Source organism: Oryctolagus cuniculus, chromosome 7 (assembly GCF_051225735.1).
Source record: "Oryctolagus cuniculus isolate XC-2025 breed Fujian yellow rabbit chromosome 7, ASM5122573v1, whole genome shotgun sequence".
NCBI classification, from domain to species: domain Eukaryota; kingdom Metazoa; phylum Chordata; class Mammalia; order Lagomorpha; family Leporidae; genus Oryctolagus; species Oryctolagus cuniculus.
The window spans coordinates 36,373,372-36,397,760 of NC_142873.1; the positions used below are offsets into that span (position 1 = coordinate 36,373,372).

The 24,389-nt window shown below is 42.9% G+C and overlaps 1 protein-coding gene across 4 annotated transcripts; it reads right to left on the reverse strand.

The window, feature by feature from the left end:
* On the reverse strand, positions 1 to 23,942 carry HSD17B7 (hydroxysteroid 17-beta dehydrogenase 7). 4 transcript variants are annotated; one of them, XM_089299659.1, is made up of 9 exons: positions 23,816 to 23,942; positions 21,317 to 21,520; positions 18,633 to 18,725; positions 17,151 to 17,239; positions 12,630 to 12,824; positions 6,371 to 6,475; positions 5,325 to 5,381; positions 1,326 to 1,424; positions 1 to 589 (listed from the first exon to the last, which is right to left on the reverse strand). In XM_089299659.1, the coding sequence occupies exons 3-9, from the start codon at positions 18,694 to 18,696 to the stop codon at positions 488 to 490; spliced, it is 711 nt and encodes a 236-aa protein (XP_089155785.1). In that variant the 5' UTR covers positions 18,697 to 18,725; positions 21,317 to 21,520; positions 23,816 to 23,942; the 3' UTR covers positions 1 to 487. The 4 variants fall into 4 exon arrangements, with proteins under 4 accessions (XP_089155785.1, XP_051713145.1, XP_089155784.1 ...); XM_051857185.3 differs by having other exon boundaries at positions 17,151 to 17,265; XM_089299658.1 differs by lacking the exon at positions 21,317 to 21,520.
* Between the last annotated feature and the right edge of the window lie 447 nt (positions 23,943 to 24,389).

A 24,389-nucleotide genomic window follows, 5' to 3' on the forward strand; every position in this document is an offset into this window, starting at 1 on the left:
TTTTGTTTTTTAAGAAAGCTTTTATTTAATGAATACAGATTTCATAGGTACAGCTTTAGGAATATATCGGTTCTTGCCCCCTATTCCCCTTCCCCACCTCAGGACTTGCTCTCGCAGAGGCAGGCCAAGAGGAGGTTCACGTGTGCCTGTGTCACAGGCATTCAAGTCCTTCCTACATCCTGTGGAGCTGAGCTGAGATCCTGCTGGTAGAACAACATAACCAGGTGTCTTATCAGGCGGCTCCAGGAATGGTGATGTGACAACACTCTGGAGAGTATCTAATGCATATTTATTGTACCCATCTTTTTCTCAAGTATACACACACACTCACACTCAGGCATATCTACATAGTCTTAGAATTAATTCTGAAAAGCAGGAGAAGAGGCCTAGCTCACAGTCTACTAAAAATGCCTGTCATCCAAGCTCAGTGGAAATCCACATGCCCTGCAATGCAAAGGCGGCATACGATGCTTCAGGCCTTGCACTGTCAGCTCTGGGGCTCTGCCTTTGGAAGTGAGACTTTCACCTGCTTTTCCAGTTCCAGTAAACTTTGGTAAAGTTTTTCGGCAGTGTCTTCATCTAGGTCCATCTGAAAAAGAAGCAAACAGTGATGGTTAGAAAAATGAATAGCATTTGTGTAAAGTGAAGGCATTTGACATATGTAAGAGAACTATAATGGGAGATGGGGCAGCGTGGATGGGGCAGCAGGAAAAGGCTGTGGTGGCAGCAACGTGGGGAATGTTAGGAAACTCAAGAACCTGAGGACATACTAACACTCAGTCCAGTCTCCAACACTCCCCATATCCACTGATGCTTCCTTTAGAAGTTAAGATAGTAAGATTTGAGTTTTGGCTATCTTCCCCAACTCCTACATAAAAGTAACAGAAGACACCAACCAACTGTGATTTTAATTCTATTTTCCCCATGAATTTTCCATGCAGTACTCCTGCATACTAACAGAGAACACAAGTCCTGCACACTGACAGAGAATAAGTGCCACACAGTACAGGTATAAGATGTCATGAAAACCTACAACAGAGGCAGCTGGCCCGGTCCCCAGGGTCACAGAAAGCTGGGACACACATAAGTCAAGATCTAGAGGATGAACAGACCTGGAGTCGTTGGAAGAAGGGCGAGAGCCACTCAGGTAGAAAGGATGACACGTGCAAAGGCTCAGGGGCAGGGGGAGCAGAAGGAAATGGAACCAAGCCACCAAGGTGCCAGGGGACAGAGAGTGGAAGCCCAGGGAGAGAAGCGGGGAAGCGGTGGGGCTGGTCACTGGCCTGGTAGCAAGCGCCGCAGCCTAACAATGAGACCAACTCTACCTTTTGGGTCGTTATATAATTGCTTCCAAGGCCCGTGGTAGCACTCATGTATTTTGCCAGAGGGTTGAGAGACTCAGGCTTCTGATGGAAAAGCCAAACCTAGAAAGAAAGAGTGTGTCCATGATTTCTTTTTTACTTGGATTTATTTCTCTTTACTGGGCTCCCAAACAAATTATAAAAACCCCAGTGAATTTCATCAGCTAATTATGAATTCTCTGTGAATCTCTATGGTAACTCAAAGGGAGAAAATAAGGCAGCCTGCTTAATAGTATCCTTTGAATCATGTTTGCTGTCTCTTCCTTTAATCTCCAAAACCAGGGTCATGGAATACAGACTAGCTGACTTACAGTGGATAGTCACCTCCTGATGTAAGATTTTATTAACAAATAAGCGTGCACATAGATAACATTCAAGAGATATACATGGTACAAAGTATGTCTCCTGCCCTTCCCAATCTTAGAGCCACACAGTTCTCTTTTCTGGAAGCAACCATCTTAAAAGTTTCTTGTATATTTTTCCAAATAAAATCTAACCATCTAAAATTATGTACATTCTTTTTTATTATTCACAGGGAAGCACAGCACACAGCCTTTTTCACATGAACAATATGCCTTACCCCCCAGTTAGTACATATGGAGCTGTTTTGTTCTTTAATTTTTTTTTTTTTTTTTTTTTTGACAGGCAGAGTTAGACAGTGAGAGACAGAGAGAAAGGTCTTCCTTTGCTGTTGGTTCACTCTGTAATGGTCGCCATGGTCAGCGCACCGCACTGATCCGAAGGCAGGAGCCAGGTACTTCTCCTGGTCTCCCATGGGGTGCAGGGCCCAAGCACTTGGGCCATCCTCCACTGCACTCCCGGGCCACAGCAGAGAGCTGGCCTGGAAGAGGGGCTACCGGGACAGAATCTGGTGCCCTGACCGGGACTAGAACCCGGTGTACCGGCGCCACAGGCAGAGGATTAGCCTATTGAGCTGCGGTGCCAGCCTTGTTTTGTTCTTTTCTAAAGCATACTTGCACAGGATTCCATTTCAGGCATGTATCATAATTTACAATTCTCAATTAAGATATATAGCTTGTCTCCAGTTTGGATTATTACAAATTTGACTGTGATTAAACTTAATCAATCTTTGAGTACATCTGTAAGATAAACACTAAAGATGGAGCTGCCGGATTAAGGGTATGAGAGCTTCCTTTATTGCCTGATCTTGTCAGAGTTCTCAGTGCAGGCTATACTAATGTATCCTCCCCCAAGCAGTGCGGAAGAGTAACTGCACACACCCTTGTGGGTATCATACATTATCAAATTTTCTAGTCTCTGCTAATCTGAATTGTAGAATACTTGTTAATTATATATGCCAATAAATTTTTCAATAAGTATGCAATGATTTTCATAACTCAATATGAGTGAAGTTAAGTATCTTCTTATATGATTAAAACTACTCTGTTTGGGGACGGTACTGTGGCATGGCAGGTTAAGCTCCAACTTCAGCTCCTCTGTCCCATATGGGTGCTGGTTCTATTCCCAGCTGCTCTCCTTTCAATCCAGGTCCTTGCTGATGTGCTTGGGAAAGCAGCAGCAGATGGCCCAAGCACTTAGGCCCCTACACCTACGTGTAGGGGAGACTGAGAAGAAGTCCCTGGCTCCTGGCTTTGGCTTGGCAAAGTTCTGGCTGCTGCAGCCATTTGGGGAGTAAAGCGGCAGATGGAAGATTTCTGTCTGTCTCTTCTCTCTCTCTAACTCTGCCTTTCAAATAAAATAAACAGATCCTAAAAACAAACAACAACAAAAAAACCTCTCTGTTCAGGTCCTTTGATCTTTATTCCAATAGACTGTTTTCCCAGACTTGTCAAAACTCCTTATCAAGGAAAATTAGCCTTTTAGTTATAAAATGAATGTCAGGTATTTTTCTTCTACTTCGTAGTTAGTCTTTGGGGTTTACTTAAATGGAGTTGTTGGTTATGTAATTTTAAAAAACTTAGTCAAAATGTTCAGTCTTTTACAATTTCTGGAATTCTGAAACTATTCAAAAATGTCCCCATACTGTCTTCTAGTAACTTCATCTTTTAGCTGTCATATATAAAGCTCTTAATTTGTCCAGATTTTTATTTTGGTGTAAAATATGAAGAAAAGCTCCTGTTCTACATTGGACTTTATTACCCATACATTTGTCAAATACATCTTTTCCCCATTAGTTTTGGAATTTCATCTTTCTTATATATTGAATCCCCATATGCTTATGAGCCAACATCTAAACTTTCTATTCTGCTCCATTGATTTGTCAAGTTGCAAGTTAGAACTGCATTACTTTCATTAACTTAGTTTTCCTTAAAATCTTACATGTTGAATCACACTGAAACCCTTACAATATACCTCTTCTCACTTATTCCTAAAACATACCCAAGGGCTCCCAACCCGGAACTGGAGATACAGGATTTGAATTCTTGTACCCACATCCTCACCACCATGTTTTCAGCTTCTCAAGCTCAGCCCATTTAAGGAGACAAAACTTACACAAAAAAATGAAAGAAACTGACGTTCCACAAGCAGTGCACTCAGAGCCTCATCCACACCCACTGGCATCTACAATTATCACTAAGTGGGATTCAGGGTGCTAGTCTCCCACCCTTCCACATTTTAAGAAATTACAGCAGAGTGACACAAATCCAGCTGCTTTAAACTGTAACACCAGGGTCATGCTATCCACCCTATGTAAGTCAAACCTTGTCCTTCAGAGCCCAGACCAAGTCCCACTTAGTGAGCCAAGTCTTCTTCAATGTCTCCAGTCCCTATTGATTCTACTTTCTGATTATTCCTAAAGCACTCACCTCTTGAATACAGAATGTATTATGTTCTTGCCTATTTCATGAATTCATTATTTTTCTAGAAATAAAGCAATTTTCTAAACTACTTGGAAATACAGATTTTTACATTCTAAGTACTCCCCACCCCACTGGCACTCAATATATACTTGATTTCTAAACTTGATTTTTAGTGCTACAGATGTACAAAAGAAGTAATTTCTTAAGAGACTATTAATATTTCTAATGGTTTGGCAAGTATATTAAGAGCAATTGAAATATAGTTTAAAAGCACTTCCTTCTATAATCAACTGTGTCCCAAAAAACACATTTCTTCTGCAACATGTACTAAAACAAGAGCATCGACCCAACTCTCTTTATGGTTTTCTTAGTTCATTTCAATTTAGTCAAGATTTAAGAACCTACTAAGTATGTAGCACCTCCAGTTTTGAAAGAAGATGCTGAAGGACCTCAGAGGAATGAGGGAAGCCATGTCCACAAAGAACTGACCACTACACTAGGATTTCAACTAGATGGTGTAAAGAATAAAGGACAAGTTTCATCACTGTTTTTTTTTTTTTAAGTTTAATCTTGTATGACAATTTTGATCCATTAGCAGAGTCTGGCTTGGAAGAGAGATCACTGTGTACAGTAAAAAAGAATATCATGATCCATTAGTAATGTCTGCCATTGACAAAGAAACAAATGCAATCTATTTGTTATGTGTGATTTAAGAAAATCTGTTGGTTTCCTGATACGAGAATAATCTGTCTGATACTAATAAGGCAAAGAGAATCTCCACAGAGGAGAATGGAATTGGACTTTGTTGCCCCTACTGCTAATTTGCAACACCTTCTCCGTGGTAAAGAGCTGTCTGACTACCCAGCCACCACTTTGCTTTACCATCCCCTGTAGAGTTCAGTGGCTCCACGCCTCCCCTGCTACTGGTACATCTTGGTTGTGCCCAAGTGCCTTCTCTTTAGGCACAGTGTCCAGCGCCACTTTCAGACTTTGCTCCTGATGTTCTGTACCTAGCCTTCTGACTCACTTTAGTCCCAAACGGAATCTTGACTATTCAGAGCTTGTTCTCTTATTATCTTTTCTGCTGCCATCGTTTGTTTCCAGTGAAATTACAATTCACATCTATAAGCCATTATACCAGATTAAAAAAAAAAAAAAAAAAAAAACTCCAGTAACATACCAGGACTTCCGCTCCATTGTATGGTGTCAAAGTGAAAGCATTTGCAAAAAAGCGAAGCTAAGGAAAAGAAGTAACAGTCATTGTGAGGTGGTTTAGAATACAGCCACAAAATAATTATTAATGTACATATTAAGAAAGAAAACCTGCATCTCTCACTATAGAACACTTGTTAAATATCAGAAAATGAAGAAGGTAAAAAGGAAAAAAAATCATATAATGTGCACCACTCTAAGTCAGCTCCTTTTAATATGAAGGCGTATTTCCTTCAGATCTCTGTTCCATGCCTGCCATAATGGAGGAACATCTCTTCCTTAGCCCTAAAGAAAGGCACATTTCCTAAAAGTAGCATTTTCCAATGTGTGATAAAGGAACAATGATTCTTCAAAATCCTCAAAACACCAAACCAAAACATATTTCTATAGCAATATAATATACAGTCATCCCCTTTTTGAAAACTTACAATAACAATGAAAACTCAGAGACATCCAGTTTAGTATTGTTTAACACGGATTTCCCAAAACCATGGGATCTTGGGATCTATGGTACATGATTAAAGAGACCTTGCTTTAAAGAGCAGTGGAAACTCAAGAGACGGTGCAGTGGTAACGCCAGGAAGGATTAAGCAGAGGTCACACACATCGAACTGCAGAAACCTCAGGTTGGGGCAGGTGCTGTGGCACAGCAGGTTAAGCTGAAGCTTGAGATCCCACGTCCCAGACTGCACTGCTGGTTCAAGCCCCAGCTGCTCTGCTTCTGGACTTAGCATTCCTGCTACTGCATCCTGGGATGCATTAACTGCTTGGGCCCCTCCTCTCATTCAGGAGACCTGAAAGAAGTTCCTGGCCAGCCCTGGTTGTTATAGGCATCTAGGGAGTGAGTCAGCAGATGGAGGATCTCTCTCTGTCTCTGTCTCTCTCTGCTTTTCAAATAGGTGAAAATAAATATTTTTAAAAGCTCGTGTTAAGTGGAATTCTGCTACCTTTAAGTTCAATTTCTTAAATCATTTCCCAATGCTTTAACTAAGCAATGACATATTCATTACTCACCAACCATATGAATGGCAGCAGCAGTGTCCACATGAAGGGAGGTAGAATTCCATATGTCATATTGGTCAACACTGTGCCTGGGCACACCACACTGGAATACAGGCCCTGGGGGAACAACAAGGGTAGCGACAGATTTTGATTCAGTGTGTACTGACTCAGTCTGACTATATGCTAGTTAATAAAGAGATACCCATATGAGCCACAAAGCCAGTGCTATCAAGGATTTATGCTCTGGATTGTCCCTGATGTTGGGTAGCATTTGAGCTTAAGAATCATGTACTGAGGGACAAATGTCTGGCCTAGTGGTTAAGACACCTGCATCCCACATTGCCAGGTGTGGGTTCAGGTCTCAGTTCTAGCTCTAGATTTCAACTTCCTGTTAATGCAAACCCTGGAATGTAGTAGTAATGGCTTAAGAAATTGGATCCCTGCCACCCAAGTCCAAGGCATGGATTGAGTCCCCAGGCTCCTAGTTTTCAGCCCTAACCCAGACACCATTGTTGTGGGCATCTGGGAAGTGAACCAGTGGATGGATGGGATATCGCAAATAAATAAATGCAAATTTAAAAAAAAGAAAAAGCATTATGTACTGAGAACCCACAATGAAAGGCACTTGGGATGTAAAACTTTCAATTTGCAATAACCTTGCAGTATAAAGAGTAACCAATCTTGGAGCTAAGAGAGAAGACTGTGGCTTGATTAGCTGAATTTTCCATGTTATTGGCTTTATTGAAGAGCAGGTGTCAACCATAACAAGCACTTAGGATCAGCCGTCCTAGCCCTCAGGAAGTTTCTGAGCTAGTAAATACAGATGGCTAAGCCAAAAACACGGGTCTGCTGCTCTGCAGTTAGCTAAGACCCACACCTCTAGCTTGAGGTGGGCACTCCTGGCATCAGAGAGGAACAAAGGGCTGTACAAGGTGCCATAAAAACTTCTCCAACAGAAGAGCACTAAGCCAGATCCTTAGCCTAGGGCCCATCATTTTAGAAAAGTCTGTCCTATAAAGACAGCCCCAATTAACACAGAGTTAATGTTAATTAAAACAAAACAGAACAAAAAAGACCCCGCATGCATCTGTAATAAGTCCTAGAGCACTGGAATTTGTTTTACTCTTTTAGTTTATTTTTTCCACATTTGCCTTATTTTGATCTTGCCATTTTCATTCAAATTTTTAGTATTTCGTCTCTCATTTTTTTCTTTCAAATAAAAAATAGGAAGTGCCGGTATACCATGCAGTTCACAGGACAACAGCACCCTGAGCAACACAGAGCTACAAGTTTTACCAGGGCTACAGGAGCTAGGCAGCACCTGACACAGAGCAGCCACCCCCGAGGATGCCCGGGACTTAGCAAACAGTCCTCTGAGCTGGGACTCAGCAGTGTTACAGCCCTCAAGTCCTTCCCAGAAGGTAACAAAAAGTTAGGATTTTTGAAACCCAGAAGGTTTCAAAAAGTTTATGGAAAATGCGTATTAAAACAAAACAAAAATCTTTGCATGGGTTTCAAAAAATTTGGCACCAAATTAAACTTAGCTGTTAATTCTACTTTTATGAACTTTTTGAAGTACCCTTGTATTTGGCCCAAAGATAACTAAGTAAAATTCTTTTCTTTTTGTTTAAAAAAAGATTTATGTTTTGAAAGGTAGAGTGACACAGAGAGAGGGAAAGTGGGAGGGAGTGAAGGAGAGACAGATATATATATATATATAGAGAGAGAGAGAGAGAGAGAGAGAGAATCTTCCATCCGCTGGCTCACTTCCCAAATGGCTTCAACAGCCAGGGCTGGCCAGGCTCAAGCCAGGAGCCAGAAACTCCATCAGATTTTCTCTCGTGAGACCCAAGTACTTGGGTGATCACCTGTTGTTTTCCCAGGAATAGTAACAGGGAGTGGGATCGGAAGTGAACAGCCAGGACTCGAACCTGCACTCCAATATGAGATGCCGGCATTGCAAGTGGCAGCTTAACCCACCGTATCACAATGCCAGCCCCTGCAAAATTCTTCTTCTTGGAACTATCTAGAAACAGTGAGTATTCAGTCACAAATGAGGAAAGCTTCAAACTAAAACCTAGAATTATCAACATTTACAACTTTCTGACATTGATAAACAAAAGAATTAAACAAGAAGGTAGTCTTATCATAGACTGCAGTCCCTCCACACGTTCAATTCTAGTGAAGAAAACTGGGATGACCTTGAGTATTTCTCTATGGCTTGTGTGTGGGTTCATTAAAGGATGATTAAAATCTCTTAGGGAGCCTGGATAGAACCTGACAATATTTCCAGTAACACAAGGCTTCTAAAGGAATCCCCTAATGTGGTTCTTTCTTAGCTTCTTCCTTCCTCATAGAAGCCAAGGAGAGGGTAGGTATTTGGCCTAGTGATGAAATCGCAGGTTGGGATGCCTGAATCCCTTATCTGAGTGCCTGGGTTAGAGTGCCAGCTCCATTGCCAATCCAGCTTCCTGTTAACATAACCTGGGAGGCAGCAGTGATGGCTGCAGTAGCTGGGTCTCTGTCAGTCATCTAGGAGACCCTGTTGGAGCTCCTGGCTCCCAGCTATGGCCTGGCCCACCCCTGGCCATTGGGGGAATTTGGAGGATGAACTATGGGATAGAGGAGCTCTATTTTTCTTTCTTTCTATCTCTGTGCATCTCTCTCTGTCTACCCAAAAACTAAGTAAATAAATGCAAGCAAAGGAGGAAAAGTCAAGCTGAGAACCAATCTCAAGAGACTTTAGTGGTGAGGATGTAGGGGAAATGTAATATATGGTGGGAATGTAAACTAGTACAACCACTGTGTAAGACAGTACGGAGGTTCCTCAGAAATCTGAAAATAGATCAACCGTATGACCTGGCCGTCCCACTCCTGAGAATTTATCCAAATGAAATAAAATCAGCATATGAAAGATTTATTTGTACCCCTATGTATATTACAGCTCAATTAACAATAGCTAAGATATGGAATCAACCCAGATGTCCATCAACTGATAACTGGATTTAAAAAATGTATACATACACACACACACATACACACACATTATGGAACACTGTTCAGCCAAAAAAAAGAAAGAAATCCTATCTATTGCAACAGAATGCACATAACTGGAAACCATTATGCTTAGTGAAATAAGCCAGTCCCAAAAAACACAAATGTCCTATGTTTTCTCTGACATGTGGTACTTAATACAGAATATAGGAATGAAATGGACATTTTCTGATGTGTTTTTTTGTTTGTTTGTTTTTAGCCCTTGTTTATACTCCTGTGGAACTATGGTCTTCTTTTTACTTGTTGAACATTATGGTTATTATTGCAGTAAGCCTCTGATTATGGTGTGGATTGAAATTATGTTTTTATAAATTTTTTTTAAAAATAGGTCTTAGGAGGGAGCAGCATTAATCAAATCTTTTTTGTAAAATACAACATCCCAAATAATTGAAATTTAAATAAAATTCCAGAGCTTTTTATGAAAGGAAAAGTGACTCCATTCTGGCCAGGCTCACGAAAAGGGAGTTTCCAGAGTACCACGAAGCACTTGGGGCAAGTTTTTAATCATCTCAAAAGACTGCAGAAGAAGGCTCACATTGGGACCAACACATTGAATTCAACAGTAGTAACAGCAGTCGACAATTGATCACACACAGGAATGTGCACACACCCCACAGACACCCCCACTCCTGCTAAAACCCAAGCAGGTACTTATGTGCTCCCACACATGTACATGCACACAAGCACATATGCCCAGCTCATGCACACCCACACGTACATACGTGCAGAAACACATGCACACACTAACATTCTGAGCAAAATGCACCACTGTGACTGCTTCCTACTGACGTGCACACTCAATTCTGCCAAGAAATGTGAGAGGAAACCAAGAGAAGGAGATTAAACATCTGCCTCAGGTGGCAGTGAAAAGGACAAGAGTTCTAGTTCCAGAGTTCAAATCTAATTCTAGAGAGAATGTTCTTAGCATCTACTTTGTGCGACTCCCTTTACCAAGAGGCATGATTTTAAGTCAGATCATCAATGAATTCCATCTTAAAATAGTCTCCATTCCAGAATAACCAGAAGCTATAGTTAGAACATGACTTGGCTCCCCAATATATGCAGATATTTTCACCTCAGAGTCATGGATTGATGGTGCTACACTGGTGGGGACTGAATCCAATTATGGTGTTTAGGAAGTGGACCTAGTGGAAGGTCTTTCAGTTATTGGGAGTATGCCATTGGAAGGTAGTTCTTGGGAGAAAGTTGGCCTAGCTGATCTTTCTCTACTCTGATGATCCTTCCTCTGCACATATTCTGCCATCCACTGCTCTCGTCAAGTGCCAGGCCAATGGGGCTGTTCTATATAGGACTGTGAAACCTCCAAAATGAAGTGTGAAATAAACCTCCTTCCTTCATAATTAGTTTGTCTTAGGTATTTCATTCTAGTAACAAAAAGCTGACAACTACACCATAAGTTTAAATGTCTCATAAAGTTTAGATTTCTTATGTCCAATTCACGATCAAAGAACCTGCCTTGCAGAATGACATCTTTTCTTTGATCACGTTTTTATTTTACCTTCCCGTTCAATCCTAAGCCTGCCCAGTGCCCTAACATGGTAGGTTTTTGTACCTTTTAGTGGAATGAAATGCCTCCATTGTCCCATACTCATGCAAAACAGCCAAAGCAAACAAAAGAAATGTCCATGACAAAGACTGGAAGTTATGATTTTAGACCTGGGCAACAGAGGCATACACAGAAACAGTAAGTTCTAGAAACAGCAGCCTCAAGTAGCCAGGGTGACTGGCAAGAGACCAAAGATACACCAGCTAAACTCAGGTCGTCACGCAAATAGACCTCTGGATTCCCATCCTAATCACCAGCCTGCAGAAACCTTTAGAACTACTGAACTTCCTATAAACACCTGATAGGATAGACACTAGGTGGCAGCACGGTTCAATAAGTCAAGTCCAAGCTGTTAACTATGGCCCCAGCTCTGAGCTCTACCATTTACAAGCTTTGTGCCCTTAACTTCTCTGAACTACAATATCCTCTTCTGAAAATGGGAACACTCAAACTCACCTCACCGTTAACAGGGTAGGTATGAAATGACAAACAGAGATGAGGAGTACTGCATGGAAACAAGGTGAGTACTTAAACAGTAGCTACTGCTACTGTCAGTACTGTTGTTCTGTCAACACAGAGCTCCTGAAGAACCGCAGAATGGTCAATGAACCACATAAACCCGGAACGTCAGGAACTAATTCTCTCTCCCTTAAAACTTTATTTTATTTAAGGTACAGAATTTCATGTATTTCATATATACAGATTCAGGAACATAGTGATACTTCCCTCCCTATCCTCCCTCCCACCCACACCCCAATCCTTCTTCCTCCTCCCTCTCTTATTCCCACTCTTAATTTTTACAAAGATCTATTATCAGTTTACTTTATACTCATAAGATTCACCCTACCCTAAGTAAAGAGTTAAATAGTCTAAAGAAAAAACACTGCTCCTCAACAGTCAAGACAAGGGCTGTAAACAATCATTGAATCTCAAAATGTCACTTTCACTCCAATACATTACATTTTAGGTACTCTGTTACCATAGACAAGGGGAAAACATATGGTATCTGTCTTCTGGGGGACTAGCTTATTTTTTTCACTAAGTAAAATGGTTTCCACTTACATCTATTTTATTACAAAAGACGGGATTTATTTTTTTTTACTGTTGAGTAGTATTCCATAGTGTATATATACTATAATTTCTTTATCCAGTCATCAGTTGATGGACATCTGGGTTGATTTCATATCTTTGTGAATTGAGCTGCAATGATCATGGGGTACAGATAACTCTTTCATATGCTGATTTCATTTTGTTTGGGTAAACTCCCAGAAGTGGGATTACGGGGTCATATGGTAGATCAATTTTTATATTTCTGGGATATCTCCATAGTGTCTTACACAATGGCTGCACCAGTTTACATTCCCATCAACAGTGGATTAGGGTACCTTTTTTCCCACATCCTTGCCAGCATTTATTGTTTGCTGGTTTCTGTACGACAGCCATTCTAACTGGGGTGAGGTAAAACATCAAGTGGTTTTGATTTGCATTTCCCTGATGGCTAGCGATCTGAGCATTAAAACTCTCATATACACCCACTATCACTCTAACCTACAATGGCTAGTGAAAAGCCAGGCAGCTATTGGAAAATCAGCTGTAGCTAATTAAGAAACCATTGCCCTGCCATGTCCTTATCACTGAGACAAGGCTCACCTGCTGGTTGTAGTGCCTGTTCAAAGCCACGTTGAGAAGGTCAGTGGCGTATTTAGAAGAGCTGTAGGGTTCCTGGCCTTTGCTGTGCTGGATGTCTTCAAGGCTGAAATTAGATTTCCTTGCGTTGCGAGATGATGTCCAGATGAGCCGAGATGGAGTGTCACTGTGACAGAGGAGAGGTTCCAGTTCCCGAATCTCAATGGGAGGATAAAGAATAAAGAAGTATCAGATCAGGATGGGCACTGTGGTGCAATGGGTTAAACTGTCGCTTGGGATGCCCATATCCTATAATGGAGTGCGTGTTTAAGTCATGGCTACTCCTTTTGATCCAGCCCCCTGCTAGTGCACCTGGGAAGCAGCAAATGATGGTCAAATAGTTGGGTCGCTGCCACCCAAGTGGGAGACCTGGATGGAGTCCTGACTGCTGGATTCAGTCTGGCCCAGCCTTGGCTGTTGTGGACATTTTGGGAATGAACCAGTAAATAGAAGATCTCTTTGTGTCTCTGTCTCTCTCTCTGTTTCTGTCACTCTTTCAAATAAATGAATAAAATTTTTGTTTTGCTTAGTTTTTAAAGATTTATTTATTTGAAAGGCAGAGTTAGGGGTGGGGGAAGAGATATCTTCCATCCACTGGTTCATTCCCCAAATGGCTGCAAATAGCCGAGGTTGGGCCATGCCGAAGCCAGGAGCTTCATCTTTGTTTCCCACACAGGTCACAGGGTCCAAATACTAAGGCCATTATCGCTGCCTCTCAGGTGCATTATCAGGGAGCTGGCTAAGAATGGAGCAGCCAGAACTCGAACCGGCACTCAGATGGAATGCCAGCAGCACAGGCAGCAGCTTAACCTGCGGCACCACAATTCCAGCCCCCATAAATATTTTTAAATAAGTATCAGATATGGGGTCGGCACTGTGGTATAGTAAGCTAAGCCTCCGCCTGCGGTGCTAGCATCCCATATGGGAGCTGGTTCATGTCCCAGCTGCTCCACTTCTGACCCAGCTCTCTGCAAATGGCCTGGGAAAGCAGTGGAAGATGGCCCAAGTACTTGAGCCTCTACACCCGTGCAGCATACTCAGAAGAAGTTCTTGGCTCTTGGCTTCAGATCGACACAGTTTGAGCCATTGCAGCCCCTTGGGGAGTGAACCGGTGGATGGAAGTCCTTTCTCTTTGTCTCTCCTTCTCTCCGTAACTCTGCCTCTCAAATAAATAAATAAAAAGTCTTTAAAAAAAAAAAAAAGTACCAGCTCTATGAAGGGAATTAAATGATTATATATAAATTATATAATTATATATAATTGTGTGTATATGTATATATTTATATATATAAAAACACACTGTAACTGAATAAGCAAATGGATATAGGATGGTGGGCACCAGATTTCACTGAAGTGCAGTTTCACAAATAAGAGGAGAAAGTGAGAATGACCCACATAATAGATAATCAGTATTAACTCATGTCTGAGTAGGGAAATAGTTACATAAAAATGATAGATATGTATATCTACAGGAGTTATTATACACATATATACCTCCTTGGTCTGTTAGCTGAGAGGGTTTAGAAGCAACTAATTCTTCAATACAATGAGCACTTGTGGTTTGTAATACCTGTTCTCCAATAAAAGGAATGAGATCTCTGGCTGATTCTAGGACTAAGGTAGGAATTATACAAGTCTGAAGCATCTTACGGTGCCAGAAAGTAAGCAATTGTTCAAAACCAAAGGTAAAACAGAAACAGAAAATGATAAGGATGAGGGTATATCAAAAAGATGCAGGTGTCAACTGAAAGAGCTCTCATCATCTTCGATGGGATCCTAGAACTGAAAAAGGACATTGGGTAAAACTGAATAAAGTATGCACTTCATTTAATAATAATGTATCAGTACTGACTCATTCATCTATTTTATTTGAAATACAGACAGAAACCTCATCTGCTGGTTCAATCCCCAAATGCCTGCAACAGTCAGGGATGAGCTGGGCTGAAACTGGAGAAGAAAACTCAATCCAGGTTTTCCAGAAGGATCAGGGATCCAAAGACTTGAGCAATCATCTGCTGCCTTCCAGGTGCAAGCTGGAATTGGGAGTAAAGTCAGGAGTCACACCCAGGTATTCTGGAATAGAATGTGGGAATCTCAGTGCTGGTGTTGTGTGCAGACGCTTGGGCCACTGCCTGCTAGGCCAGCATCCCATATGGGCACTGGTTTGAGTCCCAGCTGCTCCACTTGCAACCCAGCTTCCTGCTAATGCACCTGGGAAAGCAGTGGAAGACTGTCCAAGTACTTGGGGAAACTGCACCCACATGGAAGACTTGGATGAAGCTCCTGGCTTGAGTCTGGCACAGTCCCGGCTGTTGTAGCCATTTGGGAAGTAATCCAAGGGATGGAAGATCTCTCTCTCTCTCTCCCCTCCTCCTCCCTCTTTCTCTGTGTCTCCCTCCCTCTCTGTAACTCTCCCTTTCAAATAAATAAAATAAATCTTAAAAAACAAAAAAGGATGTGGGCATCTCAAAGAGAATCCTAACCAATATGGCAAACACCTGTCCTTGGTTCATTTATTTTGACTAATGTACCACACATCAATACAAGATCTTAATAGGGGAAACTATGCTTGCAAGAATTCTGTAAATCTAAAACAGGAAGTTTATGAAAGACAAATCTACTAGGAAGGCTTCCATATGTGCTCCACGTTTGCAGTGAACAAGTAAGACAAATACAATCAAGAAAACTCATACGCTTAAGATTAAGATTAAATCAGTTAACTGATTCCTCAACTGTCACACTGCATTGTGCCTGGAGCTTTACAAAAATTATCTCTACTTTAAATCACCCCTAAAATTTAGTCATTTTATAGATACTAAAAGCCTTCAAAAAGTTCACAGAAAATGTGTATTATGAAAGAACTGTGCATGGATTTCAAAATATTTTGGCAACAAAATAAACTTAAAATTAATTCTATTTTTCCATGAACTTTTAAAAAAATTTATATTTATTTTGAAAGTCAGAGTTACAGAGAGAAGGAGAGGTAGAAATAGAGAGAGAGAGAGAGAGAGATATCTCTTCCATCTGCTGGTTCACTCCCTAGATGGCCACATCGGCCAGCTCTGGGCAAGGCCCAAACTGGGAGCAACAGCTTCGTCCAGGTCTTCCACGTGGGTGGCAGGGGCCCACGTACTTGGGCCATCTTCTGTTGCTTTCCCAGGCCATTAACAGGGATCTGGATCAGATGTGCAGCAGCTGGCATACAAAGCAGTGCCCACAATGGGTGTAGAGTCGCAAGTGGCAGCTTTACCTGCTGTACCACAGTGCCAGCCTCCTCCAGGAACTGTTTGAGTGCCCCACATAATTCAAACTGGGGATGGATCCGTTTACATAATACATTTACACTTGAACCCAGAATCCACGTTTGTATTCCACAAAGAGTAGGAAGAATCTTAACTATAATTTGGAAAGGGTGGAAGGCCTTATACACTTTGGTATCATTTTATTTGAAAAATGGTTTCCAAAACCCTTACTGCTAAGCTGTCCACACACAGATATACCAGGCCACCTATGATAATTGCACCTATGGCCACAATTCTTTGCCATTTCCCCAACACAAACTACAAACAGATTTTCTTAACAACTTTATAAAAAGTAGATTCATCAAAAAAAACCCCAAACTATTAATATATTAATCTTTTATCATTAACATTTAATTTAATAATTCATAAAGAAGGATAACTGGAGAAAATTTAAAATTTAAAATTATTTTTTGAGATTTTTTAAAAAACAATTAAAGGATCAACAATGAAATATGAATTTTCCACGGATTCCTGAAATCCTGGAACCCTAGACCATCAAAACCAACCAGTGCCATTAGTTTAATTGGTATTTTTCTAGAACTGTTTTATATCATTTGATCATAGAAATGAGAGACTCTACTATGTAAATACTGCACCCTGCTGTTTCTTCTTAATAATAAAACACTGGAGGCTGTCTCAGATAAGCACAAAGTATCCATCTCTTTTCTTTTATACTATTCCAATGTGCCATATCTTAATTATGGTAAACATAGGCTGGTCTTCAAGGAGGTCCGATTTTGAGCAAAACTGGGCCCAAAGTAAAAAGAAGCAACCGTGAGTATAAATATGGGTTAGAGAGATAGAGACAGGTTTTGTGCAGAAAAACTCAGCATCAGAAGTTCTTCTAGTACCAAGGAATTATAAACATCTAGCATCACAGCTGGGTATCACTTTAGATATTAAGGCTGTCAGAGATTGAAGCTGAGGCAAAAATACAGAAGACACTACATAAGCCACACGCCTCAGCCTTAACTTCATAGGTATGCCTGGAATTGTCACACACAAGTGTGGATGCATAAGAATTCAGCAACCATGATCATAAGCAACTAATGTTCAGTAATGGCTTTCCTGCTACCTCAATGCTATTTGATGCCAAGCTCAGTTTCATGTTTTCTGAGTTCTGTATACGGTGTCTGAAAAGTGCTTCTGTATTTGCTTCTCCACTCTCTAGACTGATTCTTACCAGGATAAAGTGGCCGAAGATATTGGTTTCAAACACCTCCTGGAGCCCGTCGGCAGTGAGCCTGTCACCCTGGGTCAGCAGTCCTTCAGCTGTGGAGAACATATGAATCACTTTTCTGAAACAACAGAAGACAATTGTATGACTTTAAAAGCTTTAACCTAAGATACCAACGACACTCCCTAACCCACCCCACATACACAAACTAAACTTTCCTTGATTCTGCAATAACAGGAATCAAAATATCTATTTGTCAGACTGGATTATTGTATTAAATGAGATGCAAAAATACTTTATCCTGGTGCCAGTGCAGTAGCTCAGCAGGTTAAGCCACCATCTGCAACGCTGCTACACTTCCAATCCAGCTCCCTGCTGATGTGTCTGGGAAAGCAGTAGACTATGGCCCAAGTGCTTGGGCCCCTGCAGCCATGTGGGACTCCTGGATAAAGCTCCTATTTTTGGCCTGGCCCAGCCCCAGACACTGTAGCTATATAAGGAGTGAACCAGTGGATGATTCTCTCCCTCTCTCTCTCTCTCTCTCTCTTTCTCTGCCTCCCTAACTCTTTCAAATAAATAAATCTTAAAAAAAAAAAGTTTCATACCCCCCCAATTTATAGAAGTAATCACATACTTACAGCTCACTCTACTAATAAGAACCTGAGTCTCTCAAAAACCTGCAGCTAAAACTCTGCTGCCTCTTTCCAAATCAGGTTACAGATACACTCTTCTGAGCAAATAACAGCTATGGTAAGGGGAAAAAGTCTTCCCCTGCACAGAGGAGGCTTAAGTTACATAGATTGCTTTTCCACTAGGAATTCTTAGAACACTGCAAATACTAATGTGGTGTTTTGCTGTGGGATCAATTCATCAAATCGACACCAGTGTATGTGTTGGGGGAATGGGGTGTGCATGTGTGTACACACATGTGTTTATGGAAGCAAAGTAAAGTAATAGTAGTATAGTAACTGCAATGCAGTATTTATGAATATACTGGGTTGTAAGACAGGACTTCTTATTCTAGGTTGTAGTCAAACATTTTTGAAATCCATTAAAATGCATTGAGAACCTCCCAGAAGACTTTAGTTCTCTTCATTTCCCCCAAACTACTGGTCACAGCATCTGAAATGCTATCAGGAAATGCTTCGGAAGTAGATTTCCTAGGTATTGGAGTCTGAGAATTCTGGCCAATTTAAAAGAGTTCTTGCTAACAGGCACATTCAGGTAGACTCAAATTTTTGCTTTCTGAAATTTCCAACCACTTGAAATATCCTGGAGCTCTCGAACACTGTAAGAACAATGACTTCCAGTGTTTCCCACCAAAGACGAATGTGTCTCTTGCATGATGTAACACCTCCTTCCTCCATCATCTTTCTTCAACAGCTTTCACCTTTCAAACCCCCTCCCCAGATGAACACACCAAGGGCAAAACTAGGCAGAAAAATGAGTTCCTCCCATCCAGTCAGTGCGCCTAGAAATGGAAATTACCTTGAAAAGAGGCCAGAGAAAAGTGCTCTGACATTGAGCTGTGGATTAGGCATGATTCCAGCATTCAAATACACGTAGTCTAACCTCTGAAATCTGCAAGTGAAACACCAAGATGGTTAGAATACACTGAGACTGTGCATTCTCCCTCTAGAATACAGAAGCCATTACAAGGCCAGCAAGTACTTTCTAAACCAGTAAGTCAGCCACAAGAAACTAAAGGGAATTCACTCAACATCAAAGTTGCAATATTTCTTCCTCAACAGTTTTTCTTGAGCCTTGGTAAATATCTGCCTTTTTGTTTGTTTTTTTTTTTTTTTCTTTGACAGTGGCTTTGATGTTGAATATTCTCTGATTGATAATTCCTCCTGGCTTTGTCCTCTCAGTTAAGTGCTGGAGAAACTCTCCCTTGGTCTCAACAAAAGACCCAGGCAGAGGGGCCAGCATTGTGGCAGAGTAGGTTAAGCCACCGCTTGTGATGCTGCCATCCCATACCAGAGTGCTGGTTTGAGTCTCACCTGCTCTTCCGACTCAGCTCCCTGCTAATGCACCCAGGAAGGCAGCAGAAGATGGCCCAATGCTTGGGTTCCTGCTGCCCATGTGGGATACCAAGATGGAGTTCCTGGCTTTGGCTAAGCTTGAACTTGGCTGTTAGGGCCTTTTGGGAAGTGAGCCCAGCAGATGGAAATCTCAATCTCAATCTCTCTCTCTCTCTCCTTTCCTCCCTCCCTCCCTCTCTGCTGCTCTGCTTTTCAACAAACAAATCTTTAAAAAAAAAAAAAAAAAAAAAAAAAGGAAGCTCCATATGGAAACATCCTGTGTTCAAGGGCAGGTACTAAGCATCATAAAATGTTGAAGGTTCACTAGAGTACAAAGGACTACCAAAGCAAAATGAGGGGTAGATGTTTGGCACAGTGGTTAAATCACCAGCTGGGACACCTACACCCCACACTGGAGTGCCAGGGTTCAAGCCTCAGCTCTGCTCCCCACTCTAGCTTCCTGCTATTGCAGCAGGCAATGGCTCAAGTGCATGAGTCCCTGCCACTCACCGGGGAGACCAAGACTTGAGTTCCTGGCTCCCGGCTTTAGCCTGTCCTCTTGCAGGCATCTGTGGAGTGAATCAGCAGATGGGAGGTGTCTCTCTCTCTCTCTCTTTTACTTTCAAATATTTTATTTTTAATTAAAGAGAAGAATAAAAGCTAAATGAAGGCAAAGGATTCTTAGCAGGCTCCCTCCAGAGTACTTGTTGTAAAGAGAATAGTGAAACTCTGACCAGAGAAGGCTTTTTAATTTTTAAACCTTTCTAAGCCTTAATCCAAGCAGCCTCTTTCCAGAGACTGTGCTGCCTTCACGGTGGGAAGGGGCCCTTCTCAAGATCTTTGGCTCTCACTTACTTTGAGGCTAGAATCAAAGATGTCCATTTGGGCCATTAAGAGCTGCAGAGACTTAACATTTGCAAGAGATCTGTCTACAGTGAATATCATGAAAAGCATCATTTCTCTCTCTCTTTTTTTAAAGATTTATTTATTTGTTTGAAAGTCTGAGTCACAGAGAGAGAGAGAGGTCGTCCATCTGCTGATTCACTCCCCCAGATGGCTGCAAAAGGCTGGAGCTGCGCTGATCCAAAGCCAGGAGCCAGGAGCTTATTCCAGGTCTCCCATGTGGGTGCAGGGGCCCAAGCACTTGGGCCATCTTTGACTGCTTTCCCAGGCCATAGCGGAGACCGGGATCGGAAGTAGAACAGCCAGGACACGAACCGGCAGCCATCTGGGATGCTGGCACTGCAGGCAGTGGTTTTACCTGTTACACCACAACATCAGGCCCTATCATTTGTTAAATTTGTATAATTACGGGTGGAATTCTCAAAGAAGGCAGCAAAGGTGGATGAAAGTGCTGATGACAGACAGCTGGCACAACTCACTCATGGCCTTAAGTGCTCCCTTCTTAAGAGGCTCAAATTTAAAAGCATTTGAAAATTATTTATTTTGGAAAGTCCTAGGGTTCAACATGGACAACTGCAAGGTCTGTAACCCTTTTTGAGCATAAATTCTTAGAACTGAAAAGAAGGATACCCCCACCCCCACCCAGAAAATCGCACTGTGCATCAACATGTGAGTTTGTGAACACTTTCAGGGAAGTCACACATTCAAGGACTCCACTCCTTCCTGCACTAGATGTTTATACCGCACCTTATAAAGACCAGTTACCAAGCAGGTGTGAACAAACCTACACTGGCCTCGGGGATAAAAGCTTCCTGAGGAAACAGGAAGGAGAACCAAGCTCCAGGACCAACCCACCCACCCAAAGTTGGAGTCGTCTTAGGCATAGTATCCCTATTTCCGTATCCTTGTCGTCACTTGCTGAACACCAGCACTGGCCCTACCTACTTAATGTCTGTAACGCAGAAGAAAGATGTAAAATGAATATGAATACGAAACATCATAGTAGTTGTATTACTATAAGGCCTCACAACTGACCATATGTCAGGGTAAATACATAACAAAATCTTATGATCATGATTGAGGGTGAAAATGTGGTATTGAGACGTAAAGAGTCACTCTATATAGTTTTTCTCAGCATAATATCTAAAGTGTCCCTCTTCCTGTTGCAGGTTTTCCTATCCTTTATTTTATGAAATGTCATGCAACACGATCTCACGGAAGAAAGCCCATCAGCTGGGGACAGACCTTTGCTTGAGTTCATCAGCAGCCCGGAACACCGACTGCAGGTCGCCGACATCCACCTGTACCATGGTGACCTGGGCACCGCTGTGAGAGGCCAGCAGAGCAGCGCGGGCGGCTTTGGCTTTGCCCATGTTCCTGCACGCCAAACACAGGTGCAGCCCATCGTCTACCGTCAGCAGCCGCTTGCAGAGGGCCAGGCCAATGCCACTGGGAAGACAATTCAAACACGGGGCACACATTAATTGAGACAGTGCCAGAGGCATTTCTCTCTGGCTCAGAAAACTTGAGCTCCGATGAGCAGCCCAGACAGAAAACACTCACACGTTACTGAAAGAAAAGAGATCTCTCCCACTGGCTCAAGATGATGTCCAGTTTATGTTCTTCCCATTCCTAACCAGTTCACTGACACAATAACTGGACTGCGAATCAACTGTACCTGAGCACTTCGTTGAATCCAGTTTATGCTGCCTGTTTTTGTTTTGTACTTATAGTGCCACTTATGAAAGCAATTCAATACAGTACCAGCAAGTGTTAAAAACACTTATTATTATCTGTTTCTTATTATCTTATTATCTGTTTCTTGCCTGTAAGTTTTATTTTGCTGTCTAGGTTCCTCAAGGCCAACGGCTGATGGTATCATTACCGCTGTGGCAAGCAACAAAAATCCCTGATAAGGGAACAGATGAATCTTTCAGGAAGAGGCATCAGTAACAAGAAAGAATTCAATCCACTGCTATGTCTGAACAGCTAATAGAGAGAGAAAGAGGGGCCGGCCATTGGGGGAGTCAACAAGCACATGGAAAATCAATCCTTCCCCTTCCCTCCTCCCACCATATGTGTGTATGAGATTCTGCCTTTCAAGTAAATCTGTAAAAGTAAGGGGGAGAGGGGGGACCGGCGCCATGGCGCAGTAGGTTAATCCTCCACCTGCGACGCCAGCATCCCATATGGGGGCACGGGTTCTAGTCCCGACTGCCCCTCTTCCACTCCAGCTCTCTGCTATGGCCTGGGAAAGCAGTAGAAGATGACCCAAGTCCTTGGGCCCATGCACCGGCATAGAGTGAACCAATGAAAGGAAGACCTTTCTGTCTCTCCCTCTCACTGTCTGTAACTCTACCTCTCAAATAAATAAATAAAATCTTAAAAAAAAAAAAAAAGTAAGGAGAGGGGCTGGCACTGTGGTGTAGCGGGTAAAGCATCCCATATGGGCGCCGGTTCAAGTCCTGGCTGCTCCACTTCCAATCCAGCTCTCTGCTATGGCCTGGAAAAACAGTAGAAGATGGCCCAAGTCCTTGGGCCCCTGCACCAGGGTGGGAAACCTGGAGGAAGCTCCTGGCTCCTGGCTTCAGATCAGCACAGCTCCAGCCCTTGCAGCCAACTGGGGAGTGAATCAGCAGATGGAAGACCTTTCTCTCTCTCTCTGCCTCTCTGTAACACTGACTCTCAAATAAATAAACAAAAGAAAGAATGTGGGATGATTACATAGAAGGTAGGAACAGAGTTACTATCAGATGAGGGCCAAGAAAGTGAAACACGGATGAGTACGTCACTCAAAGATGAATCTACTACTTCAGAAAGAGCAACAGAAAACGGCACAGAAAATTAGGCCAGCAGTCCGACCAGCGAGGCAAACAGCAGAGAAAACCTAAGTAATAAGTTTTCATCCAAAACTTAGACTGACTGCAGGTAAACAGAAACTCAAAACAGACTGGAACCAATAGTAATCTGTTGGCTCTGCCAACACAGCATCAAATATATTTAGGTTTATACGTCATCACTTGAGAATAGCAGGCTTTTAATACTAGTATACAATTGCACATATCACAATATACTTAAGAGAAACACATAAGCAATTCTGAGAACACACGAAGAAAGTGCCAGTGGCAGACACGTAGTTTGAAACCGGTTCACAGGGACGGATGTGGTTGGGTAGTAACTCAGAGTGCATCAATTGTAAATGATTTCACAAGCATCAGTGCAACAAGTAGAAACATAACTTTGTTTAGTTTCTTCCCCCACACACCCTTGATGGAAATGCAGATAAGGAACAAAACAGCCCGAGTCCAAATGAGCAACGCCGGGATGAGTGGCAGCTGCACTCCTCCCGCGTCTCAGCAGGAAAAGTTTCCTTGCCTCCGCGTCTCTGTAGAGAAAGTGGCAGGTGCCCAGCACCCGCGGTCCTAACGCTCACGGAAGCTGGAATCCAGAACACGGCCACGTGGTGGGGACCACACCGCAGGTGAATGAGTGAAGTCAAAGAGGGGAGCGGGCGGGGGCTGCAAGGGCAGCCCCTCTTTCCCTTCATAACCACAGGATCCTCACTGCCACCCTCCTGTTTCCCTTTTCACCTTCAAAGCGCCAGCCCCTGAACACCCTCAAAATGCCCCACATCTGCGGTGGAACACCTGGAGCAGGTTTCCACAGAGGGGCGCTCCCGGCAGTCAGCCCGAGGCGGGTCGCAGACCCCTGCCCCCTCGCACCCCTGACCCGCCACCACCTCACCTGCTGGCTCCCGTGATCAAAACCACCTTCCCCATCTTCGCGCACCCCAAACGCCGTCGGAAGCGCTCGGATCCAACAGCCTCCTTGGCGGCGGACACGACCCTCCCCACTCACTAGGCCCCGGTCTGGGCCCCACCTCCCGCTGCGTCGCGGACTCCGTCCCGAGCCCGCCAATCGCAGTCCGCCGTCCGCCGGGCAGCGCCGGGCCTGTGGGGTGAGGTAGGCCGAGGGGCGGAGCCGCGCGACGCAGCGGCCGGAGCCAATCCGGGCTCTCCCCGCCCCTTCGCGGCGCAGGGCCCGCCCCTGGCGCGTTCAGCTCTTGGGCGTCTGTGCTTCGTGCTGTTGCCGGTGGGCGCGGCTGTTGGGTGTGGGAGTGGTCGCACCGCAGTTCCTGGTTAACACGAGAGAGATTTGGATCTAGAAGCCGAGTTGCGAGTGTTACTTTAGTTTCCCTTCCGTGTTTGATGGGGCGCTGAGCCACTGTACAGCGCAGCTTCTGACCTCTTCCTGTGAAGCATGCTCTGTAAATGAACATGGGTTTCATTAAGAATGTTACGGAGAATCATGGGCGTGG

Bases quoted from the DNA above. Each gene is read 5' to 3' on its own strand.
- HSD17B7 (XM_051857185.3), bottom strand. From the start codon at position 23,850: ATGGGGAAGGTGGTTTTGATCACGGGAGCCAGCAG. The intron at 5,382-6,370 runs GTGAGTAATGAA...TCTTTTCCTTAG, and splicing joins TGCTGCCATTCATATGGTTG to CTTCGCTTTTTTGCAAATGC. The intron at 1,425-5,324 runs GTATGTTACTGG...CTTTCTTTCTAG, and splicing joins ACAATGGAGCGGAAGTCCTG to GTTTGGCTTTTCCATCAGAA.